The sequence below is a fragment of the Mustela nigripes genome, chromosome 1, assembly GCF_022355385.1.
Source record: "Mustela nigripes isolate SB6536 chromosome 1, MUSNIG.SB6536, whole genome shotgun sequence".
Lineage (NCBI taxonomy): Eukaryota > Metazoa > Chordata > Mammalia > Carnivora > Mustelidae > Mustela > Mustela nigripes.
The window spans coordinates 213,336,135-213,356,271 of NC_081557.1; the positions used below are offsets into that span (position 1 = coordinate 213,336,135).

The 20,137-nt window shown below is 34.0% G+C and overlaps 1 protein-coding gene across 6 annotated transcripts in view; it reads left to right on the forward strand.

Moving 5' to 3' along the window:
• CPEB2 (cytoplasmic polyadenylation element binding protein 2) overlaps positions 1-20,137 on the forward strand; it is a 71,475-nt gene that overhangs the window by 28,637 nt on the left and 22,701 nt on the right. For 4 of the 6 annotated variants that reach the window (XM_059381132.1, XM_059381149.1, XM_059381161.1 and 1 more), the window contains 2 exons: positions 2,312-2,362; positions 11,091-11,114. In XM_059381132.1, coding sequence (XP_059237115.1) covers positions 2,312-2,362; positions 11,091-11,114 — 75 coding nt within the window. The remainder of the gene's footprint in view (positions 1-2,311; positions 2,363-11,090; positions 11,115-20,137) is intronic. The other 2 variants (XM_059381140.1, XM_059381159.1) reach the window with 1 other exon arrangement.

Here is a 20,137-nt window from a genome sequence, read left to right on the forward strand (position 1 = left end):
GTCCCTCATTGGTTAAATGCGGCTTTGTTTTTTATATAGCATACTGTACATGATTCTTTTAACACTTGGCAGATTCTGTTGAAGTTGTTCCTGTCTTTCGTACCACATCATAAGCAGACACAGTTGTGTCCTCAGCATCTTACACACTGTAGGTATATAAGACTTAATGAACTTGGTAGAGTGGATATAGCAATACAGGCTACCACTTTCATAGGGTTCTTAATTTTCAATCTCAAGTCAAAAATAACAGTACTTTTTCATGGCCTTAAATTGCTCTCTAAATTTGGTCATTTGCACCGAGATGTTTAAAAATAGGCATATTTCCAAAATAAGCTGGATAGTTCAGACAAAGTAATGCTCTGTGCTGTTGAAGTCCAGTTTAGAAAAAGTCTGCTTTCTCCCTCTTTGTATCTTGTACCTTTTGTACATGCTGCCTTCTTTCTTACTGCATACTAAAGTATTACAACAATAAACTTACTTGCATGTTTTTAGAGTATGACGACTTTATTAATTTAACTGAGGCTATGCTGCATGAAATTCAGGAGTAAATAAGAGGTGGTCACTTGTCTTTTAAAGAACAGTAGCATTTGTTTTGTTTCACCACATTGAGTCTGAATCTGCCACAGTTTAATTAGAGCCCAGATGAAGTGTGTGTGTGTGTGTGTGTTTATGTATTTTAATGTCAGAATTGGATTATCTCCTTCACTGGTAGATGACTGAATTTTTTAGCTTCATAATTTAAACAAAACCCCAACAGGCAGTCTGTATTTTGTATGGGATGTTTGGGTGTAATACAGGGCTTTACAGTTTACAGTGCTTGCTGAGGTGGTCGAGGTAGATGTGGTGAATCTGTACTCCTTATTAATCATGTCAGATTCATTCGGATATTTATCGGTCACTATTCTGGTAGCATCTCATCCCAAACTGTCAGAGTCTTTAAAGGGCTGTGCTGAAAGCTACTGATGTGCCATTGCACAGACATTTAATTTTAGTTGTTTTCTCAATAGATTTTAATGGACCTTTCTAAGAGTCCATCAGAGATTCAGGCATTAGAGGAAAGTCTTCTATTTTAATGGGCTAAAAATAATGATGATCCTCGATGTTGGCATACAGTCAAACAAGCACTATGATGTAGAAATGCTGAATGAGCCCCATAGTATGTTCAGACTTGCCTTTTCTACTTTCCATAGCAGCCTGCAGTACTGCTATCATTTCTGCATGTATTGAGTGCAAAACTCTTGAATGAAGAATGGCTCAAAGGAAAGACTAGGCTACTGTGCTCTTAAGCTTTAATATTTTACTTTTTAAAAAATTTTTTAGATTGGGGCGCCTGGGTGGCTCAGTGGGTTAAGCCTCTGCCTTCGGCTCAGGTCATGATCCCAGGATCCTGAGATCGAACCCCCATTGGGCTCTCTGCTCAGCAGGGAGCCTGCTTCCCTTCCTCTCTCTGCCTGCTTCTCTGCCTACTTGTGATCTCTGTTTGTCAAATAAATAAAATCTTTAAAAAAAATTGTTTTGAATTAGTTATAAACTGAACAGGTTAAATTTGCAATGTCACTTGTAATAATATGTTGAAGACATTTTCATCAAACATCCTTATTTATTTTTTTTTAAGATTTTTATTTATTTATTTGAGAGAGGGACAGTGAGAGAGAGCATGAGGGGGGGGAAGATCAGAAGGGGAAGCAGACTCCCCGTAGAGCTGGGAGACTGATGTGGGACTCGATCCCGAAATCCCGAGATCATGACCTGAGCCGAAGGCAGTTGCTTAACCAATGGAGCCACCCAGGTGCCCACAAACATCCTTATTTAAATACAACTATATATAAAATCATACTGAATTAATGGCAAGTTGTGATGAGTTTTGGTGCTCATTTTTTTTTATTTTAATATTTTGGTTGTCTTTTGGTTAGGAATATAAATTCCTTTTCTTCAGATTTTATTTTTGGACAAAGCTGTGGAGAGAATTTTAAACAGTTTTGAAAATATTAAAAAATGTTTCCATCCTTTTTTAAGTTTGGATACCTACATTGTTTTTACATCTCAGAAAACAAATAGGCTTTATTCTCTAGGCATTGCTCCTAAGTCACATTGTGCTCTTATGATGGAACTAAGGTTAGGTGTTTTGTGTTTTGGTTTCATATTTCAAAGATGATTTGGGTTAATATGTTTTGAGTTAAGAAATTCCTTTTTTTTTTTTAATTTAAGAAATACACCGTTGTCAGTAATTTCCTCCCTATCCCTCTTGCCTTTTTTTGCTTTTTCAAATAGCTCCATAATCTTCAGACTTTCCTTTCTTGTCTTTTTAAAGGTCGATTGAGCTATCCACATCCAGGAACTGATAATCTGTTGATGTTAAATGGTAAGTTTTATAAAAACATTTTATTTTTCCAATTTGACTCTTATAAAAAAATATGTTGAGGACATGGTTCTCTATACCTTCCCCATACACAGAAGTTAATTATTTTATAAATATAAAAATAAATTATAACTGCTACAGTTTCTGTGTAGAAAGCAGAATTATGAGTTTGAATGTTTTCTGGCTGTCAGAGCAGTCATTGTAGTGTATTTGTGACAGTGTGATTTAATTTGTTGATCACAGAATTTGGAGAGAGTCCTGAGTCTGAATACTGGCTTTCTAGTTTATGGTGAGACCTTGTTCAGTAACTTCTGTGAACCTTAGTTTCCCTTCTGTGAAATGGGAATAACAATCTTAGGGTTTATTATGAGAATTAAATGAGATGATGTTTGCAAAGTACATAGAACTTGTTACTTAGTATAGTACTGGTGCTTATGTTAACCAAGGAGTGAATATACTAGTGATTCTTTGCAAATATGGTGCTCACACTGACTTAATTTATTCTAACTAGAAAGTTTACACTACGAACTTCACCAGAATCTGAAACAGGATAAATAAAGTTTCATTAAATTTTGTTTTCTTTCTGTTGGACAAACACTGTATTCAGAATCACAGTACTTAGCACATCCATGACTGTGGGAGTAGACATGGAGGATGAAAATATCCTTCACAAAGGTATTTTTAAATAAGAGGGTGGATAAAGAGAGGGAAGTAGGAAGAAGGAAGAGTAGAGATAGTACTTTAAAGTACATAATTATATAATTAGAATGGCTTGGCTCTTCTATTTTAACTAAAGCTTTGTTGAGAACAGATGGCAGTGAAGTTAGGGAACAAAGTCTAAAAAAAAAGGCCAGTGTAAAGCTCAACTGTGTGAACTAATACTAAGTAAAGACTATAGTGACAGGAAAGTGGGAATAAAGTCCAGGCTACCTGGGAGATTGTCAAGGGAGATAGGATTTTGGAATGAGAGAAAAGCTGAAGAAGCAATGTGTCTGGTGATGTGATTGATTGGTTCATTTAAAATTGGATTGTTACATATTGCATTGCCCACCACATGCCAGCTTAGTCTAAGCACCGGGTTATATGTTAGGATCTTAAAGGATGGTTAGAGGTTGAATTGTCAAGGGTTCTGGGGTCTGACTGTGCTTTCTAGGCTGAGGCCATGTCTGGGCTAGACCTTTCAACAGTCCAGCAGGCCACATGCATGAATTCAGCGAATTATAGTGCTTACATAGACTTTGACCAGAAAGATTTAACTAGAAATTGCATTCCAGTACTTCTTCAGTCAACTTCTTTCTACCATGGAATTTAAAAAAAAAAACATGCCTTTTCAGTAGCTGGTCTCTAAATCTGTTATGAAAACTTACAGTGTTGAAATTGAATTTGCAAACTGAAAATGGGTTGTAATTTTTATCTTCATGACCTGATTCATAAAGTAAAGATGGGTTTAGGTAACAATAAACTATATGTTTATCCTGACTTCCTTAAATAATTTTCTTTTGGGACAGTCTATGTGATAAAGTTCATTCACATTTCTATTATAACTTTTAAAAGAGGCAATTCAGTGGAAAAAATAGAATATGTATATTTCTCATACTCTGTTAAGATCCATACTCTGTTAAGATCCATGTTAAGAAGGTGCTGTTGTATGAGACAGTTTGTTAGATCATTCACAGAGGTCCTGAGATTTCTTTATGCATAGTACACTAGGGCGATTCAGAAGTATATTGTAATCACAATAGAAGACATCAGTTATATTGGAGCAAAGAACTTAGAAGCTACACTATTTTTACAACTTACACTTTCGGCTACACTGAATAATAATAACATTATTATTATTATTATTTTAAATGTTTTATTTATTTACCTCTGAGAGAGAGAGAGCATGAGCTGTGGGGGGAGGACAGAGGGAGAGGGACAAGCAGACCCCCTACTGAGCAGGAGCACCATCCAGGGCTCATCCCAGGGCCCTGAGATCATGACCTGAGCTAAAACCAAGAGTCAGACACCTAACTGAGGTGCCCCATAGTTAAACTAAATATTATTAAATTAATTGGTTCTATCACTTGAGAAAAGCCTTCTTAAACAACCTAGATGTTAGATTAGAAGACTTTCATCACATAGTAGACATAAGAATATTTTATTTTAGGCAGGAGTTGAATCTTGTGGATAAATCTGCTTTTTCACTATGTGAGCACTCTTCATAGTCTGCCACTCTGGGGCCACATTACATACTCGATACAGTAAGCTGTCCTGGATATTCTGAACTTTTTCTGGCAAGGGACTAGGGGAGAGAAAAGATAATGAAATTAGGACATCAAAATATGTTTAAGTCAGTAAGGACAGTTTGATCCAAGAGAAAAAAAAAAGTATTTTGCTCATTTGGGATCATTGTTAAGGGGGAAGCAGGAATCAGGACATTGGGTATATTTATAGGGTAAGGAGGTATTTGAATATTAAGGATTTAAATAATTTTTTGATAGACATCTAAGTTATTGAAGAGAGAAATAGGCAAATGGCAATAAATAGTAAGGGGAAATTTTCCTTGAGCTGCTTTTACAAATTCTTGTAATTTAACTATATTCATAACATATTATCTCCCTAGGAAAAATGGGAATTAAGTGATATCGATACCAAGCCCTCACCTGTACTGTTATTATCAAATATTATTGATGACAGATATTATAGCATCTCATTACATAGACTTTTTTTTAAAGATTTTTTATTTGTTTATTTGACAGAGAGAGATCACAAGTAGGCAGAGAGGCAGGCAGAGAGAGAGAGAGAGGAGGAAGCAGGCTCCCTGCTAAGCAGAGAGCCTGATGCGGGACTTGATCCCAGGACCCTGAGATCATGACCTGAGCCGAAGGCAGCGGCTTAACCCACTGAGCCACCCAGGCGCCCGACATTACATAGACTTTTTAAATTATTATTTTTTAATATGTTTACAGATTGAAACTCACTATTAGCAATTGATTAAGTAAGTTGTATTACTTAACCAACAAGCATAGCAAATATTATTGACTTTGAAAATCAATATTTGATAATAAATTATAGATCAGTATTTTTTTTTATGGTGGTTTAGCAATAGTTAACAGTAGTTGGCCCCATGATCTAATGAGCACTGGGTATTATATACAATTAATGAATCATTGAACACCATCAAAAACTAAAGGTGTACTATATGTTGGGTAACTGAACTTAAAGAGAAAGAAAAAACCCATAGTTTTTACTACAGGCTCTGGAGCTAGATTATCTAGCTTTGCTGTTACTAGATATGTGACCTTGGACAGTTTGCCTAACTTCAGTTTAACTCAGTTCTTTATGTCAGAAGTAGATAAAAATGCTTCCTGCATCAGGGGGATTGTTTTGAGATGTGAAGAAATTCATTCATGTAAAGTGTTTAGAACAGCTGTGGCAGTGGGTAATGATGAAAGGTGACAAAATGATTTTGAAAGAATACATTCATGTCCCATGAATAGAGGAAAGTGTTGGAGAATATAAGATTAAAAGATGTTAACCAATATTTTCAAGTGAAGAAGTTATAAATAGTGACCAAAGAAGGTTTGTTTTATATTATTGCAGGAAGCCAAACCAGAACCACTTGGAAGGAGCTATAATAGGAACAAAATTTGTGTCAAAAGCAAAATGACTATCTTAGGCAGTGTTTCCTAAAGTATGGTGCCCATGTCCCTTGTAGTACCCAAGATGACTTTAGTGGCACACAAATACATATTTAAAATAAATGCATGACTACTGCAATTTAAGATCATTCCTTAGAAAACACAGAACTGGCAGAAATCTGTGACATTACTAAGCTATTACTAGGTGCTAGGCTTCAGTCCATTTAATAAAGAATAATACATAAATAGTAGTACAGTTGTTATGTAGATAAGGCAAATGTAAAGCTTCATGATTCTATCTTCCTGGTCAATTGACATTACAGTTAAACTTTGAAATATTTCTTTAAGAAATAAACAGGTAATGGGGTAAAGGTGATGAAGTAGGTCAGACCAGGTAAAACTTTTGAGCCTCTGTTAACTTAGAGAAAAAGAGGCATAAACCCACATCTGTATGTCTCATGAAGTTGATAGAAAAAAAAAATAACAGTAAAAAATGTTGTAGGAATATAACTGCAGGTAGGCTCCTGAACACATCATGTTCCTCAGTCTAACTAGAAATCAAGTTGAATTGACTGGTGGAGACCACCACTCTTGAATAATATTGTAAAGAGTCCAAATTTAACACCCAGAAGCATTTTAGGGAAGTCACATTGTGTAGGAATGAGTAGACTGTCTAAAGGACAAAAGTTAAATACTATCTGAAGTTAGAATGATAGCCCGAGTGTTTATATTTCTAAGTGTATAAATCACATGTATTTTATTATCAATAAGAAAGAACAAAATACAAAAACCACCCTCTTGGGGCACCTGGGCAGCTCAATCGGTTAAGCATTTGCCTTTGGCTCGGGTCATGATCCCAGGGTCCTGGGATCAAGCCCCATATCGGACTCCCTGCTCAGTGGGGAGTCTGCTTGTCCCTCTCCCTCTTTCCCCCCTGCTTGTTTTCTCTCTCTATCTCTCAAATAAATAATTTAAAGAAAAAAAAAAAAACCTGTTTTTCATAGTGGTAAGGACCAATTAAAAATGATGTCTCATTTGAGTATTTCTTTCTGTTTGCATCATGTTGTGTTTCCTCTAACCCCTCTCCCAAGGAAAAATAGCTTATATGTTTATTAGAACATACAGTTTTTCAAAAGAAGAACAGCAGAAGTATGGGATGATGCAAGTTAGTTTGAAATTTAAATTTGCTGTGATTAACCACATACAGCCATGTTTGTAATCAAGAGGTTGCTTGCTTTTTGGGAGGAAAGAAGTTTTGTTTATCTTTTAACTAAGAAAATTTACTCAGAAATGAAATTGTGTTTCTGAGGGCAGATATTCTAAATGTACTATATTAAGTCATACACATAATAGTAAACTTGAGTACGTAATCAGTTCTTTTTTATGCTGATGGATGTAAGTGAACTAGATAATAGATTTATTTTGGATCTTGTAAAGAACTATGATTTGGGGTGTATTTCTCTCCCTGGTTTTGGCTTCACAGGGCAAGAAATAAGAATTTCTTTAGTTTCACACCAAGAGAACTTTAACCTAAGTATTTCCAGCTAATTTAGTATGTTTACCCATCTCTTCCTCCCATCTGCAGTAATTCATGTACCACAGCTGTAGCTAAGAGGCAATATATAAGGACACAAAGATACCAAAAAGGATGTCAGAATCCTATTTCATTTTTATGGATTAGAACCTAAATAAGATTATTGATAACCCAGGACCAAATTAATTATAAAGTCACTTGTATGGAAAAGATCTTTTTTCACAGCCTTCTTATTATCTCCATGAAGAAAAATACATAGACTCTAACATGCAAATATATGTATACACACATATATATATTTAAATATGCTTCTTTAATAGCCAGTTCCTTTTTTTTTAAATTTTTTTTTTTTTTTTTTTTTTTTTGGTCAGAGACAGAGGGAGAGAGAGCGAGAGCGAGCGAGCACAGGCAGACAGAGAGGCAGGCAAAGGCAGAGGGAGAAGCAGGCTCCCCGCCGAGCAAGGAGCCCGATGTGGGACTCGATCCCCGGACCCTGGGATCATGACCTGAGCCAAAGGCAGCTGCTTAACCAACTGAGTCACCCAGGCGTCCCTAGCCAGTTCCTTTTGAGTGACTTGTACTTTTGTAAAGTGCTTTATAAAACTTAGGTACCTAAAATTTAATATTCTAAATACAGTTTTTACACAAAAATCGCTCATTTTTTTTTCTTAGTCATATTCTAAATTGAGTTTGGAGGGGCATATTGTTTAAAGAAGTCTTCTTTGGGGTGCCTGGGTGGCTCAGAGGGTTAATTAAGCCTCTACCTTCAGCTCGGGTCATGATCTCAGGGTCCTGGGATAGAGTCCCTCATTGCGCACTCTGCTCAGTGGGGAGCCTGCTTCCCCTTCTCTCTCTACATACCTCTCTGCCTACTTGTGATCTCTCTCTCTCTCTGTCAAATAAATAAAATCTTTTAAAACAGTAAGTCTTCTTTAATAAAAACATAAGTTAATGATTTTCTTTTCTTACTGGGTTTTTTTTTTTAATTTTTTTTGAAGATTTTATTTATTTATTTGAGAGAGAGAGGGAACGCAAGCAGGGGGAGCAGGAGAGGGAGAACGAGGCCCCCTGCTGAGTAGGGAACCCAATGCAGGGCTCGAACCCAGGACCCTGGGATCATGACCTGAGCTGAAGGTAGACACCTAAGGACCGAGCCACCCAGGCGCCACTGGGGACCTTTCTTAATGCTGAATCAGAGTTATAGAGGAACATACTCCAGAAATTTCCATAAGAACACTGGTAGGAAAGTGAGTATACATGCCATTGTTTAGTGTAATGGTAGCAGATCGGTTATTTCCATGACAGGGGATGAGAAATGTTTCACATGGTTTAGCTTCATCTTCAGTCAGTCTATTTTTGGTAATGTAGGGATTTGGAATTTGAGACTTGTCCAAAAAATAAGTAGAATAGCTCTTTACAGGATTCTAAAATTCCTCAGGTATGAGATAGTCGGAGAAGTTTTCTAAATAATGTGTTTCAAGCATACTGAGATGAAACCTAAGATGTTATGAACATTTGTACATTTTTTACTATTTTAGCATTGAAAAGCCTCAGCAAAGAATATAACAGTTAAGAGTATAAACTGGTTATGAGGTATTTAGTTTTTTCAATACGTCAAGAATTATTTGACACATTATGACTTCATTACAATTCATAATTTGACTTTAAACTTGATGGGAATAGTTTTATTTGCTTTATAAATGATACACCTTTTATACTCATGAATGAAATCCCATTAAGCAAATTTTTACTGGATTAATACCATTTACATCATGCCTAGAGATAAGTTGGAAGCCTGACTCCTCAGACGGGTGCTGTGACTGTTTGGGGCCTATTGACCATTTCCACACCTAATGCAACTGTCAAGACTTGAGAGTGAATTGATTCTTCTGTGGTCTGGTCTTGTTACCTCTTTTAAAATTTCTATTAGATTTTCCATAGTCGGTCTCGCATCTCTTTGAGACCCTGATATGTTTAAGGCTTTTTTAAGTCTTAGAAGACTTCCACAGCAAAAATGTTACTTCCACCCCTACCCTTACCCTAAACTAATATATAGGTTATATAAGCTATAAATAATATAAACAAGTAATATATTACTTGTATGATACTGTAAGTAAGCTGTATTTACACATAAACACACAGGTAAGCTTACATATAAACTAATGTATAGGTCAGTTCACCTTCTAGGCTGTGAATTAATTGGAGCTCCCAAAAAGGTTCTATCTACAGTAGTTCTAGCTGAATAAAAACGAGAGAGAGAGAGAGATACAAATGAAGTTTTTTGTTGTTTTTTTTTTTTTTAACAAAAGACGAATATAAGCCTTGTATTTGACTTATTTCTTGAAGTGTAAATGATTAAGGATTGACAAGTTTGTTTTTCCCACTGTTACTATAAGGGAGTTAATGCTATATTCTCACCTGTGGACATACTTCTTTGTGTTAAAGGCTTATATTTTGTATAAGTTCTATAATAGAATGTATTTAATGTGAAGTGTTTTCTCTTGATCTTTGCTTTATACTTTGGAGGAAACTGTATTTCTCATGACTTTCAATATATATTTTGATTTGAGATTTATTCAGAAAGAAAATTTCCCAAGCCTAAAAAATTCATGAAACTTGGGTTAAGACCTTAATTTTAATAGTCATTTTTTATTTTGGTTTATTGCTTTGATTATCCCGATTCCAGGGTAAAAATACTCATTGTATACTCAGATTTGGGGGGGAAGGAGTTATTTAGAAGTATGTTGTGGATTTTATCAAACTGGTAGTTTCTTATGGAGAATAAATTGCAGTATTTTTTCTCTAAGGAATTATGTAAATTAATAATGTAGATTGAAATGCCTTTTTGCTTTATATTTTTACAGTATTTAACAAATGTGCTATTCTGTGATGATGATGATAATAATTTGTGGCTGAATCCCTCTTACCTCAGGGATAGAGATATAAACACTTAGTGATTATAAAATGTACCAAAAGGATTGAGAGCATTGTTAGCTATGTGTATCATTAGTCGTTTTTTCAACTAAGCAAGTTTGAACATGTATTGATTTGTTTACGTTCTATCTAAGCTCTGTAGCTTCACAGTATCAGTTTAACATTGTTATAGCTTCTCATTCTTCTGTGTCTTCCAATACTTTTTTCACACAGGTTTGGTATAATGTGAATTGGGTTTGAATAGCTATTTGTTGGACTGTATCTGCTATATCATTCTTTATAATTAGGAAAATAAGGATTTAATTCTGGTTGTTTCCATTCATTATTTGGGATGCCATTTAACTTAAGGTGTTACATATTACTGTCCTGTTCAAATGAAAGAAATATTCATGAATTTGAGCATGAAAATAGATGATTTATTTCCTGTTTATTTTTTGTACAGTTTTTTATATATATATATATATGCTTTGTAAATCATAAAATACCATGCAGATATTATACAGTGACATTGTCCTAGCTCTTAAAACAAAATCGCACTGATTACGAGATGCCCACTTAGCTTTTCAGATCACAAATATTTGTATGGGTGGGCTTGTTTTTAGTTCTGACATTTTAAAATTTGTCCTTTGTTTACATGCAGCAAGGAGTTATGGGCGAAGACGAGGTAATTCATTTCTGTTTGCTATGGTATAACTGTTTTTAATTGGGTTTTACTGATCAACACTATAATTAGCCTAGATTTTTCATGCACTGTCTGAAAACTCACAGAAAAGTTACATTTTGATTTGCGCACTTTTCAGTTTTGAATCCTAAATCTCTTAACCTTTAAAAGCACATTTTCATACTAATATGATTATTTAATAAATGTCTTCCTTTTAAATTGCCCAGATTTTAACTGTTTAAAGTAATTTTTATACCTTTTAAAATCTACTATTTATAGTTTGCCTGAGAAATATCTTTAATAAATACTAGTGAAAGTGACAATGCAATATGATTTTTCCGTTCTCTAAATCTATAACTGGTTGTCTTTGGTGTTTAATTTATAACTCTAGTTTATTAGTTTTATGTCTGACCCAGTTAAAAGTACATACCAAACAAACAGGCTGTTGTTAACACTGTTGTATAGAAATCATGTTGCTAATATTTCTCTGTGTCTTCTAAGAATATAATGCTTTCCTTCTCCCTTTCACTACACCATGTAGGCAGATTCACACACTCATTCACACACACACACACACACACACACACACTCTCTCTCTCTCTCTCCTGCACCATTCTTCCGCTCTGGGTTCTTGCTATCTTGACGACAAAACGATGACTATGAGAGAATAGACTACTAAACCTCTTCGGACAGCAGCTGACATGTTCTGTGTTTTAAACTTGGATTTTCTTTCCCATGTGCAGATTGGGAGGGAGCAAAGTAGATGGGATGAGAAGAAGCAAAAGTAATTTTATACCACTAGATTCTCCTCTAACTTTGCAATGATCATGATATTTTAAATAGCTGTTGTAAGTACCAAAGTGAATAAAAAAGTATTTTCCTTGACCCCCTAAAATCTCTTTTAAGCCATGGAGGATAGATGGTAGTAATAGTGCCTTTTGATAAATTTTATAAATATATGCCAGTGCTTCAATTTCTTTTCACGTAGTCATGAGTATGTGCACTGTGAAAGCAAGCTAAAACTTTCTGCTACCACTGATGAGAGAAATAAATATTATATGTTCTTTTTTTTAATATAAATATTTTACTTATTTATATGACACAGAGACAGTGAGAGAGGGAACAGAAGCAGGGGGAGTGGGAGAGGGAGAAGCAGGCTCCCCACTGAGCAGGGAACCGGACTGTGGGCTGGATCCCAAGACTCTGGGATCATGACCAGAGCCAAAGGCAGATGCTTAAGGACTGAGCCACCCAGGCACCCGTATTATATATTCTTAAGTACTATGTCCAGTTTTGTATTTCACGTTGTCTGAATTTAACTTCATTTTTGGAACCTGGTTTCTTCAAATGCTTGACTGAATCTCTTGGTTCTTTAGTTTTCTAACTAAAATATTACAGGATATAGAAACTCAAAACTCAGAAAACTAAAGCTATGTTACCTTCTAAAGGTTGTTAGCAACTGAGAAGAGGAGGAAAGTTTAGAATTTTAATACCTATTTTCATATCTACGACTGACTTATTTCACTGTGCTATTTTAATACGGAGCTTCAATTCTTTTGGGAAAAAAAAACACTTATCAAGCTGTGATTTTTAGGTATATTTGAAACTCTACAGCAATTTAATTAAGGATCTTTTCCTTCTATACACTTACCATCTTTTAACCTTAGTAATTTATGTTTAATTTGGCATACTCTAGCATAAATATTATGATCTAGGAAGTTCTAAGAGCACGGTATCAGAAGTCATGTTGTTGTTTATCTTCTTTTATCTCAATTCAGTAATTATAGACTATGATTTTGATACTAAGAAAAAGCAAAGTTTTCTGCTCTCAGATAAGAACTTACTACTATTCTTTATGGCTCGCAGAGGATAGAAATATACTACTTCAGATCTCCTCGCCAGCTTTGGAAAAAAGAAGACTCACATGGTTTAGGCTTCTGGAGAAGCTTTCTTTAGGATAGAACTGATAGTCATCACACTTACTTGACATAAGAAGGGGTAATGCCTGAATTTTCCTTTCAGATTATATGGCATTAGTAATTTTTTACTTGGTCCTCTGTGAATAATTATAATCTGCTTTTAAAATTTCAATTTTGATGGCCAGATGAAAAGTATACGCACTAGGAATACCTATTGACAGGTTTTAATTTGAACTTTAAAGTACTTTGACACAGTAATAAAATATTAAAAAGAAAGAAAGAAGGAAGGAAAGAAAGCAAAAGAGAAAAGAAAAGAAAAGAAAAAAGAATCCCACACACATACCAAAGGAATGACTCATAAAGGACTAGAAGTAGCCTAGCTTTCTTCCTATTTTCTACTCATTTTTTCCCCTTTCTAAGCTAGATACAATATCATTATCACACTGATAACCTTTTAACTACCAAGATCCCCCCTGTATGGGCTTCGTGTTTAATATTTGGTCCATCAAAGGAACTGCATTAATTAGTTTTACTTAATCATTTTTCTTTTCTAAAAAAAAAAAAAAAAAGTCAGATACATATCAGATCTACTGCTCATGTGGGTTGTGTCACAATGAGTTAATATAATTCTTACCAAAAATAAAACATTGCTCTTTACCAGTGCAATGGTGGGTGAACAGCATTATTTTCACAAGGTATTTACTTTGTAGAGCAGTTTAGGAAGAACTATTTGTTCTTACTTGCCACCTTTGACTCACCTTTAAACTCGGGCATAGAGGAGCTGTTTTCATTTAAAGGATTTCCCAGTTGACTGCAGTCAAGCCAACTTACTACCAAAATGACTTTGTATATTTTAATTTTCTTAATGTCAAGAACAACTTTAAATCAACCTGACTATAGATATTAATATATAAAATATACTTTAGGAATAGTCAAAATTGAATTATATTGGAAGTAATTAAGAAAGAGCAAGTATTTCTTTCTGTTTTTCATTTGGGACCTGCCCCCAAGTCCTATGTATCTCTGTACTCTGGGAGCCATTAAAAGTTCTACTCCAGAGCTGCCTGGGGACCAGGATTAGGAAGAAGGAAGACTCATATGGGGAGCTGACTTTAATATATGGAAAACTGTCTTTTGTATTTCTTGTCCAACATTTCTTCCATTCTATTCTAAGAGTAAACACACTGATCTGGGGTTGGATTAAGGTGGGAGTTTGAAGGGAGGTATGAAATGTAATTTAAATTCTATCTCTACACTTCAAATATTTTTACATTGCAATCTATCCCTGTAGTAAAGGATTCAAGGGCTACTATGCTCCCAAAGGAATAAAAATATATAGGATATTTTAAGTAATATAAATAGAGCCTATTTTAGTTGATAGGGCTAAACATCACAATCCAATCTGTTCTAGGAGGTAATCCCAAAGCTTGAATTAATAGATTGTATGGGGAATGAAATAGGAGAAATGATTTTAAAGGGAATGAAATTATGGAAGTTTAATTAGAGAGTTTGGATGTATTTATTCTGTGTAGCCATTCAGATTTATGCACTGTAATAAACAAGGAATTATTAATAATACATTACACCATATATTGCTTTAAAATTGACCCAGGATTTTCTGATTTGCTTAGATTTCATTCAAATTTGTTTGACTCTAAGTCTTGTGAAGTAGTCAGAATAAGGGTATGACCCCTAAGTATCACCACTATCAAATCCTTTTATGATGAAATCAATGCTGACATTCTTTATCTTTGATAAATACTTTGGATAACTGTCAGAGAATGGGTAAAATCTCCAAAGCATGAAAAAAAAAAAAAGAGTAATACTGGAAGACAGAGGTTAGCAAACTGGCCTACAGGCTAACTTCTAAACTATAAACAATGTTTTATTAGAACACAGAGATGCCCATTCACTTTTTGTCTGGTTGCTTTGGAGCCACAGTGATGGCAGAGTTTAATAGTTACAACAGTATATACAACAGTGTGGCCTACAAAGTCTAAAATATTTACTGTCTGTCCCTTTACAGAAAAAATTTGCTTACCTCTCCTCCCTGAAGGGGCCAGCTACCTACTCTACACCTATACCCAGCCATATCAGTATCTTTAAAAAAAAAATTTTTTTTCAGTGAACTTGTCAAATATATCTAGAAAGTAATTTACAGAGACATACTAGGCTATAATTGATTATTAAAATTAAATGTCTTATCCATCCTGTCTGCCTATTATTGGGGCAAAATATTTTTAGGTGGTAAGAGTACCTTATAGCTTCTTCCTTAGTTCTTTGGGAAAAGCGTGCCTTGTCTCAGTGATTCTATCTGATTAAACAGGTGGAACTTAAGAGAGTTCAGTGTTGGATCTGGCTTTATTGTTTTAATAGGTTTTCTTTGATTCTTTCATACTAAATAAAAATCATGCCATCACATTGGTAGATTTTTCTACCCCAATAGAGTGACTGCTAGGATCTTAGAAGATGGGAAGAATATTCATATTCATCCTTAATTTATATAGTTTTTTTTTATTTTTAGAATAACAGTTTATAAATGAAAGCACAGGATAACATATTGAGATCAAAGACCTATGCTTAGATTCAAATTATAAATTGCCTAACTTTGTATAAATGTTTTCCTTTCTTGCCTCCTCCTTTGGATGTGTGAGAATTTTTTTTAGTCTGAGCTTCCAAAATAAAGTCAAAATCTGAAAAGTCAGTATAGCTGTGATTTGGACAATTAACATAGCCACCAAAGTAAAGTTAGTAATTGCTTACAAACCCCCTCCGACTGCAGGCATGTGTGTAGTACATAACTGCCCAACACCAGGAAACCAGGTGTTGGGGCCAACCATCCTGTCACGCAAGCAGCCTGCTCATTGCCCCATCTTCAGTTTAGGAAGCTCATCATGTAACTTTTATTATTGGGTGGAGTAAACATTTTTAATGGGAATATAGAAAAGTTTCAATTCTCTAATCCACTTTATTAAAATATTTTGAAATGAGTAACTTTAATCTTAATTGTCCATAACAAACAAGGGTCATATTGGTAAGCTGTGTGTATGGTAGTGGCTGTGTTTCTTACTCTCAGGAATTTGTACCTGATAAAAGAGCCCTGGTAATGTGGAAGCCATCTTAGACTCTTTCATTGTCAGTGATTGGGCAATCTTCATTTATTCTTTTTTTTTTTTTCATCTCCTTCATTTCTCATTCATCTCTTATTACTCCCTTTATAAGCTTTATTGTAACTATTTTACCTTTAAAATTCTTATTGTGCATTTTAGGTGGCTAACTTACTATAAGATATTTTACTTGCATTTGTAAGTAGGGCTTTTGAGCACATAGTTAAAAGAATGTCTCCAGTTTTCTATATTTTACCTTGATATGGCCTTTGGAATGTTTCTGTACTTTTGCTTAAGCAGGTGTTTTCTACCTATAAAGAGTGTCCTCTCTTTTTTCTCCTCCACATTTTTCTATATAAAACTATCACATTCTTTGTAAATCTCTTAAAGAACTCCTAGTTAGAATCTTGCTCTCATCTTGGTTATACCTAATCTTGTATTACATTGTATTAATTTTCATGTTTATATAATGCATGTGTTATAAATATATGTATATTTACACATACATATTGCAAACAAATATGGATGTATATACATTTTAAGTTAGAATAACTGAAGTAGGATTTCTGTATAACAGTTCATTCTTGTTATGCTGTAGTATGGTCAAGAATTTTGAGTCAAGATTTTCTTAACAATAGCCAGAGAATATAAATGAGGTGTTTGATGTCAAGATCAAGTGATGATTTCAAAAAACAGGAGGGGAAGAAAACCTTAATCCTTCAAACAATGCAACTATAATTATAGTTTAAAATTCTTTTTTAAATGTAGGGCTTGTTAATCAGCATCCGTTGTTGCTGGTTTTAACAGCATGGAAATCTCACCTTTAAGATTATTTATCTAGAGAAAAAAAAAAACAATTCAGAACAACCATATCCAGTTCTTCTTTTAAAAGAAGAAAACATTTGAAAAATTGTTTTTAACTACTAACAGATTTCAATCTCAAAGGGAAATTGAAGATGTAAGATTGTATAGAAGGGTAATTACTATCAGTAGTTATTTATTTTTTATTAGTGAATGGAATCATTGTGTAGATAATACCACAGTTTGTCCCTTTCCCAAATATGGACGGACAGACATTTGAGTTGACTGCATTTGGAACGTGTTATAAATAAAAACTACCATAAACATTTTTATTCCCTTTTTCTTTTCTGTGTGTGTGTGTGTGTGTGTACATAAGCAGTCATTTCTCTTAGATGTATAGCTAAGAGTGGAATTGCTAGTTAATGGAATGCATGTTTAACTTTATTAGAAATTACCAACTAGTTTGCCAGTTTTATACTCAAATTGAGTATAAAACTGACTTTGTATTTTAAGCTTTTTTATTTTACCCATCCTGATAGGCATAAAGGTGACATTTCATTATTGTTCTAATTTCATCTTCCTGATAAATAAGGGTGATGTTGAGCACCTTTTCATATGCTTATACCCCATCCATTATATTCTTTCAGCACAAGTCTTCTGTCCATTTTTAATTCAGTACAAGTCTTTTGTCCATTTCATTTAAGAGAGTTCTTTATGTATTTTGTCCTACTTTCTAGGAGTTGCTTGCTTTTCACTTTACTCTCTTTTGATAAGCAGGTAAGAATTTAATTCTGATGGAAGTCCAGTTGTTTACTTTTTTCATTAGTGCCTATCTGCCTATCATGAAGAAATTCTAGCAACTTTGTTGTTTTATCTTTCACATTTAAGTCTTAAATGTGAGAGTAGGGATCAAGGTTCCTTTTTATCACCCGTCCAGCTGGATTTCCATTGGGCCATCACCATTTACTGGAAAAAAATATCCCTTTCCACAGTGAACTACGCTTATAACCTTGGAAAACATTAAGTGATTGTAAATTTGTGGGTCTCTTCCTGGACTCTTATTTTGTTTCAGTTAGGTATTTGTGTATTTTTAACATCAGTGGTACATTCTTAATAATCATAGCTAACTGATAAGTCTAGAAATCTGGTTGTATAATTCTGACTTTATTCTTTTATATGATTTTTTAAAACTGAATCCTTTGATTTATCACACATTTCAGAATTTCCTTAAAATTTTTAGAAGACAAAATGTGCTTGGATTTTGAATGACTTGTATTAAATTCATAATTAATTTAGAGAGAATGTACATGTCACATGTTGATTCTTCTCTATTTAGTCTTGTAGAATTTCTCAGCAAATTTTTGTTTTCAGTGTAAAGATCTTTCATTTCTCTTGTTTAATTCATTCCTAGGATTTGATGAGTTTTGATGATATAGGGAATGGCATTATTTTAAACTTTTTCCCATTTAGTACTATCATCTAAAAATAAGTCGATTTTTTTAAGTAGACTTTGTATTTGTCTCCTAGCTAAATGCACTTATTTCTAGTAGTTTGAGTCTTTTGAATTTTTCATGTTCTTAGCAGAGACAGTTTTATTTTTGCCTTGTGAGTATTTGACACTTTGTTTTTCTCATCGTACTATACTAGTTCTACCTCCAGTATAGTTTGAATAGAAATAGTGAACATTCTTCCAAACCTCAGGGGGAACGCATTTTGATAGTTTATCATTGAAAACTATCTGGGTTTTTAATGCTCTTTATCAGATTGTGGAAATTCTTGCCTATTTCTAGTATGCTGAACGTTTTTAATCATGAATAGCTGTTGAACTTTATCAGATGCATTTCCGACATCCGTGGAAATGATTGTGATAATTCTGTTTCCGTTTCTTAATGTGAATTACAGTAATTTATTTTTTTGCTTATATTTTTGTATCAAGTGCAAACCAGCAAAGCAGAATTTTAATCTCCTATCAGTATATTCTTATTTATATATTTTTTCATTTATTTGTTTTAGTAAGCTCTACATCGAACGTTGGGCTCGAGTTCCCAACACCAAGATGAAGAGTGGCACACTTTACTGACTCAATCAATCTTAAATTCCTGGGGTTGAACTCCATTCAATCATGATGTGTTTTCCATTTGTGTGTATTTCTAGATTCAATATATCAGGATTTTCTTTAAGATTTCTGCCTCCTATGTTCCTAAGGGATGTTGATAGTATTCTTTTCTTGTATTTTTCTTGCAAAACTAGTTAGGAAGTGTAGTCTTTCATGTACATAGGCTCTGTGTTGGTTGATGTCCCTTTTTCCATACTTAGTATTGGTAAATTGAGTTTTCTTTTTTTTTTTTCTTGATAAACCTTGCTTTGAGCTATGTCAATTTTATAAAAGTTTTTGAAGAGCCATTTTTGGCTTTGTTGATTTTGCTTTCATCTTAGTCTGTATTTTGTATGTCATTGATTATAGTTTTTTATTTCCTTCATCCTACTCTCTTTGTATTTAATTTGCTATTTTCCTATCTTTTCGTGGCAAAAACGAGGATTATCTAAGCATTTCTTCTTTTCTAATATGCATTTAAAACTATATCTTTTTCTCTAAGTAAGGAAATTTTCCTCTATGTATATAGCTTTTGCTACCTCCCACAAATTCTATACTGTTTTCATTATCATTCCGCTTCAGTCTTTTGAAGTATAAAAACCTGAAAATACATCCTTAGTTTCCTTGCAAAAAAAAAAAAGAGAAAGGTACTTTAATTTTGGTTGAAAACTGTTGCAGTTTAGTCCATAGAATCTTATAATCAAATTTTATTTCTCCCCACATATATAACTTTACCTTTATTGCCAGTCGTTTTCAGGCACTAAATATTTGGTGTATCATTCTTACAAAGCATGTTTAAACTGTACTACACATGAAAGATGTCATTATTTAGTGGTTCTCCTTTTATAGTCATATTAATTTAGGTTATAGGGAAAGATAATTGGCAAGATAAAAAGTGATATTTTTGTTGATATATACTCAGTTAACTTCTCTTTTAAATACTACTCAATTCCATAGTTTATATGGCTTCTTGAAAGTGGTCATGAAAAAAAATTTTTAAAGATTTTATTTATGTATTTATCCAAGAGAGCAAGGGTGAGCTACAGGCAAGCAGGAGGAGGGAGAAGCAGGTTCCCCACTGAGCAAGGAGCCTGATGTGGGACT